The sequence below is a fragment of the Benincasa hispida genome, chromosome 8 (genome assembly GCF_009727055.1).
Source record: "Benincasa hispida cultivar B227 chromosome 8, ASM972705v1, whole genome shotgun sequence".
Taxonomy (NCBI): Eukaryota; Viridiplantae; Streptophyta; class Magnoliopsida; order Cucurbitales; family Cucurbitaceae; genus Benincasa; species Benincasa hispida.
This window is the reverse complement of record NC_052356.1, coordinates 60,512,805-60,518,576: the sequence shown is the minus strand read 5'-3', so window position 1 is coordinate 60,518,576 and position 5,772 is coordinate 60,512,805. Positions and strand designations below refer to the sequence as shown.

At 32.7% G+C, this 5,772-nt stretch overlaps 1 protein-coding gene across 1 annotated transcript; it reads left to right on the top strand.

Moving 5' to 3' along the window:
• Positions 1–750: 750 nt before the first annotated feature.
• On the top strand, positions 751–5,305 carry LOC120083886 (60S ribosomal protein L18a). Its single transcript, XM_039039794.1, has 4 exons — positions 751–887; positions 1,186–1,301; positions 1,400–1,463; positions 4,732–5,305. Exons 1-4 carry the CDS (start codon positions 873–875, stop codon positions 5,071–5,073), a joined length of 537 nt encoding a protein of 178 aa, XP_038895722.1. The 5' UTR covers positions 751–872; the 3' UTR covers positions 5,074–5,305.
• Positions 5,306–5,772: the final 467 nt, after the last annotated feature.

Genomic DNA, 5,772 nt, shown 5'->3' with positions numbered 1-5,772 from the left:
TATTATAACATATTGAAATCAATTTCTAAATCAAACAACGTTGTTTAGTAACAATAACGTTAAATTATAAAAATATCCTAAATTTTGCCATCAATTTAAAAATTATATCTATTTTTTTAAAAAAATTGAAATATTAACTCTGACTTTGTAAAAATATTTCAAAACTACATTGTAGAAGTTTATATGAAATTTTAGATTTAGAATGAGTATAGACATAACTTTGAATAATATGACTGTGTTGGGTCTCAATTTCTCATATAGATTATCACGATACGCTCTACATCATTTTAGATCCAAATTTTGTTCCTCCAAATGTAATTTGGAAATATTGTAATTTTGTTAAAAAGATAATGATATTTATTATTATTATTATTTCATCTTTGTATGTAATTTATCTTAATAATAATAATAGGAATGAATAAATGTTATCCAAACAATGTATTATATACTAAAAAAATAGTGAAAGTAAACACTACTCGACGTATACTATTTCTGTGTAGTCCAAGGTTTAATCTTTGTCCTTGTATTTGTTGTTTTATAAGAACTGAGTTTGATTTCAATATAGTCTATAAATTTTAAAATGTCATAATTTTATCACTGAGATGAATTTTGTTTCTATTTGACCCTAATTTTTATTACTTACATTTTTAATCTCATTTTTTTTAATCTAATACTTGGTTTCAATATTTAGCGTTAATATCTATTAATTAATTTAGAGTCAAATTGAAGTGAAAGTATAGAATTACGAAAAAAATGTTATGAATTTAAGATATTTGCACCCGGACCCCAGGTATATAAACGAAGCAAAACCCTAAGCCCGCGCCTCAGTGATCAGTTGGCAGAGACATCTACAGCTTCTCTTCTCCTCCAAGATGGTGACTTTTAGGGTAAGCCGTGATTTTTGATCTTAGATCTCTTGTTCTTGTCTAATGGACGATACGGAGGCCATCAAACATGGTGTTTCCCTCTATTCTAGGATGAATTTTTTCTACTTCCATTATAGAATTGCCGGGATAGTGGGCAATATGTGATTTCCTGGTTCGTGTATTTGATTTTCTTGTCTTTCGTGAACAATTTGAAATGCTATTTTATTTTTACCACATTTGTATTACCTAGTTTCTTCAGAATCAAAATCTGGGGGATTGGAGGAGTGTTGAATTAATGCCTTTTGGTTTTGTTTTGCAGTTCCACCAATACCAGGTTGTGGGAAGGGCTCTTCCATCTGAGTCGGATGAACACCCTAAGATTTACAGAATGAAGCTCTGGGCCACGAATGAGGTCCGAGCTAAGTCCAAGTTCTGGTTAGTCTCCCGTTGGAAATGCTAATGCTTTTGACTTCAGTGTAGCTTTTGGGTCGAACTGTTAAATTGTTTCAACATGTCTTATTGTTCCCGATCAGGTACTTTCTGAGGAAGTTGAAGAAGGTCAAGAAGAGTAATGGACAAGTCCTTGCTATTAATGAGGTAATACATGCGTGGGATAATGAACTTTACTCCTTTTTTTTTTTCTTGTCTGAAGCTAATGATCTTTCGATTTATTTCCATGATTTATTAGCTTCTTAAAATTTACTCTTTCCCCATTTTCTGAATGGAAAGGGTTACTGGTTATGAATCCCAAATATTGTGTTTGTCTAGTGACTCCAGTACAGATAGCTAATTCAGTTGTCAATTGTGTTTTTATATTTTAAATGTAGAGATAGTGAAGGTTTTCTTGTGTTTTGTTCTTGACCTGTTTAAATGAATGTGTTTTTGTCCACGTACCCATGTTTTTCTGATAATAATTGAGAGATTTCTCATAGGAAGCCTACCTACTTTGCTGGTGGTTATGTTAGATGGGTTTCTGTTTTTCCTCTTATGTAAATTGCTTATAATAAGCGCATGTTGAAGCATGTAGATCGGGTGAAATTGGGAATTAATTATTAAACATCTTTGTTGGCGGTGACATTTAGGAAATGTTATCTGATTCTTCTTCAGTTAATGGAATAAGTAACTATTTGGATGCAGAGGACTTAATGAAGTTAAGAAAACAAAATGGGGATAGGGAAGACCTTTTTTTTTTTTTTTTTTTTTTTTAAGGAAATGAATGAGGAGAGAGAATTGGAGAAGGAAAGTTGTCGAAAGGTTTGATGAGGAGGAGAGGGGAAAAAATGAAGGAAATGATAGTGAAGTTCTTTGTAGATTTGAGTCTAAATGTTGGCAGGAGGAGGGTCTTGACCTTCTTTTGTGGGGCTACTAATTTGCTTATTCGTGTGGAGTTGGTATTTCAGGGTGTGTGGGGTGGTCGTGGTGCATAATAGGGACTGTTGCTATGTGGTGGAGGAAATTCTAATGAACACTCTCTTTTGTGATAAAGGATGAGTCTTTTGGCAGGCAATATTTAGCTATTTTGTGAGGGTGTGACTTGAGAGGATTAGTAGAATCTTTAAAGGGTTCGAGAGGTCTAGTGTGAGAGGTTGTGAGGTTTAATGCTTCTTTATGGGAATTTGTTAAATCAATCTTTTTCTAATTATCATCTTGGTGTAATTCTTTTGGATTGGAGTCTCGTGGGCTGATATTGCAAAAAAAAAAAAAAAAAAAAAAAAAGAAGAGAAGAAAAGAAAAGAAAAGAAAAGAACAACGCTTCTTTGAACATTTTTCAAGATGTAAATGAAGCTGGGTGTGGTAAGAATATTTGTTTCTGGGAGAACATTTGGATTGGCACCTCCCATTGAAGGATGTTTTCTCGAGCATTTACTCTATTTCTTACAATAAAAGAAGCCTTAATTGCTGATTTCTAGGATGATAATAATGCAACTTGGGTTTTAGGCTTTAAGGAGTGGTCTTTTTGATAGAGAATTACAGTATTGGATCGATCTTGTGGAAAAGCTTAGCTCGGTGCAGATTAGTGAGATTGTCAATTGTATTTTGTGGTCGCTCGAGTCTTATTGCTAAGCTAGTAAGCACAGATACTTCTAATTATGCATAGAATCGGTATCAGATATGGATACGTTCAGATACGTGGCAAATACATGTTAGACACGTGATTTGAAGTATTTAAATTTTTAACTTTTTTAAAAAATTTTCAGATACGCGTATATGTTTCTAGATATGTGAAGGAGATACGTTGGGTCTTTTTTTTTTTTTTTTTTTCAAATTTAAGCCCAACCACTAAAAAAGCTCAACCCAGAACGTATTTTACTTAAGTTATTGTTTTGGAATGATTTTAAAATCATCAAAATCATTTTTTTTTCATTTTTAAAATCATTCAAAAACATACTTTTAATTACTCGATTAATTTAATTTTCAATTTCACTTTTAAATGCGATTTTCATTTCATCAAAATTAGTTTTGAAGGATTAAACATATTTCATGGTGATTTTGAAAATAACAAAAGTGATTTTAACTATTTTAAGATCACTCCTAAACATAAAAGTCCACTTAAATCGAGTAATCCAAAATAAAATAAATTAAAAATGATAAAACATAAAAAGTTAAAAGAAAAAACCTGAAACGTAATTAAATCTTCATTTTTCTCTTCTCTCTCACTATTTAAATCATGATTCATACCCCCCTTCATCCTTAACTTCATTCTTCAATCTTCATTCTCTACTTCTTTCCTCCTGTTTGCTTTAGTCGCTCAACCACCACTTAACGTTATTGGATTTTTTTTTCAATTTTTCACTCTTTTCTTGGATCTATTTTAATCAAACTTAAAATAAGTATTATAACAATTAACTGGGCATTATCATATATATACACACATACACCGAATAATGTATCTTCAACGTATCTGTATATTAGTCTTTTAGAAACTGACGTATCGTTGTATCGTATTGTATCTGTATCCTGCATCCATATCTATGTCCTGTCTCTTATACACATCTAGATGTGTATAAGAGACAGATGTATCTTCAACGTATCCGTATATTAGTCTTTTAGAAACTGACGTATCGTTGTATCGTATTGTATCTGTATCCTGCATCCATATCTATGTCTGTGCTGCTTAGTTGTGCTAAGGTGAGTTCTTCCTTGATGAGTTCAATTTGGAGGTATAAAAGCCCTAAGAAAGTGAAAAATGTTCATGTGGTCTCTGACTTATAGAAGTTTGGATACTGATGATAGCTTAGAAGGTGGTCTTCTCTCTCTCCTTCAGGTTGTAGAATGTGCCTTGAAGAAACGGTCTCTTCCTCCATTGTAATATTTCTAATAATGCGTGAAATTTCCTAGCTGATAGCTTGGGTTTATCTTTTTGTATCCCCGGAAAGATTGATGACTTGCTGTTCGAAGACCTTGTTCCTTTGAATTTGAAGAAGCTAAGGTGATGGTTAGCTGTGCCTCAAGAGCTATCTTGTGGCACATTTGGAAGGAAAGAAACACTAGATCTTTTGAAAATGAGTCCTCCCCTTAGTTTTTTGGCCTTTTGTAACCTTGTACATAACGGCGTCTTGTTGGATATCTTGACAAGAAATTCTCTTGTAATTACATCCTTTAGGATGATTATTAGTGATTGGAAAGCTCTCTTTGTTTAGCTTTGGCGGGGTTCTCTACCCCTCCTTTAGACAAGTTAGAGTCTTGCCTCAAGGCATGAGCCTGAAAAACCTTTTAAAACATCAACTTGCTCGTTTGATTGGTAAATCTGTGGGTTTAACTCCATCCCGCAGCATAGTTTGTAGCAGAATGCCACTCGTGTGCCTCAGTTGAATTCCTTTTAGTTCGTTCTGAATTTCATATTTTCAATTTGATTTCTTTACAGATCTTTGAGAAGAATCCTACCAAAATCAAGAACTACGGCATCTGGCTGCGCTACCAAAGCCGAACTGGGTATCATAACATGTACAAGGAATATCGTGACACCACTCTCAACGGCGCTGTGGAACAAATGTACAACGAGATGGCTTCTCGGCACAGGGTCAGACATCCATGCATCCAAATTATCAAAACTGCCACTGTTCCTGCTAAGCTGTGCAAGAGGGAAAGCACCAAACAATTCCATGATTCCAAGATCAAATTCCCTTTGGTGTTCAAGAAGGTTAGACCCCCAACCAGGAAGCTGAAGACCACATACAAGGCCTCAAGACCCAATCTATTCATGTAAACTCTTCCTTCGCTCTATCCCCTCAGCAAAGAAAGATGGATTAGAGTTTTGGTTAATTTGAAATTTTTGGTAGATTTTAATCTTTCATTTCCTTTTGTTAGCATCGGATGTTCTAAATTTTAATTGAGGACGTCAAATTTTGCCTTTGTTTTGGATTTTTCTTTTTTCCTGTTCATTCCTGGAAGTGCTTTGACTTTATATGAAGTACAATTGTTATGTTTTATTGGGCTTATTTTAATTATATGACCTAATTTAAATTTTGTTAAGTAAAAAAAAAAAATGATTAACTCATTATCAAGTAACTTTAGTTTTCATAATATCTTCATGTTGATTGGTATTGAAATAGTAATTGTCCTCTTGTTATTAATCAATGATTAATTGACTTGATTATCCTTCAACATTATGTAAATATTAAAAAGATTTCCATTTTTGTGAAGTTTTACTAAAACTTCAATCTTTGTAATTAATAAGTGCAAATTTCAAAAACCAACCTTAAGTATGTTGGAGATGCATTAAACTCATATTTTTAATTATAAAGACTGAGTCCTTAAACTTAAAATATTTGTAAAATTGGACCTTTAATTATAAAGATTGAGTCCTTAAACTTAAAATATTTGTAAAATTGGACCTTCAAATGAAAACATTTGAATCAACTTTAACAATTATTATAATTTCTACCATGATGTAATTTTGAAGATC

Excerpts from the sequence above, each read along its gene's own strand:
- LOC120083886 (XM_039039794.1), top strand. Across the intron at positions 1,302-1,399 it reads CGAGCTAAGTCCAAGTTCTG|GTACTTTCTGAGGAAGTTGA; the intron begins GTTAGTCTCCCG and ends GTTCCCGATCAG. Across the intron at positions 1,464-4,731 it reads AAGTCCTTGCTATTAATGAG|ATCTTTGAGAAGAATCCTAC; the intron begins GTAATACATGCG and ends ATTTCTTTACAG.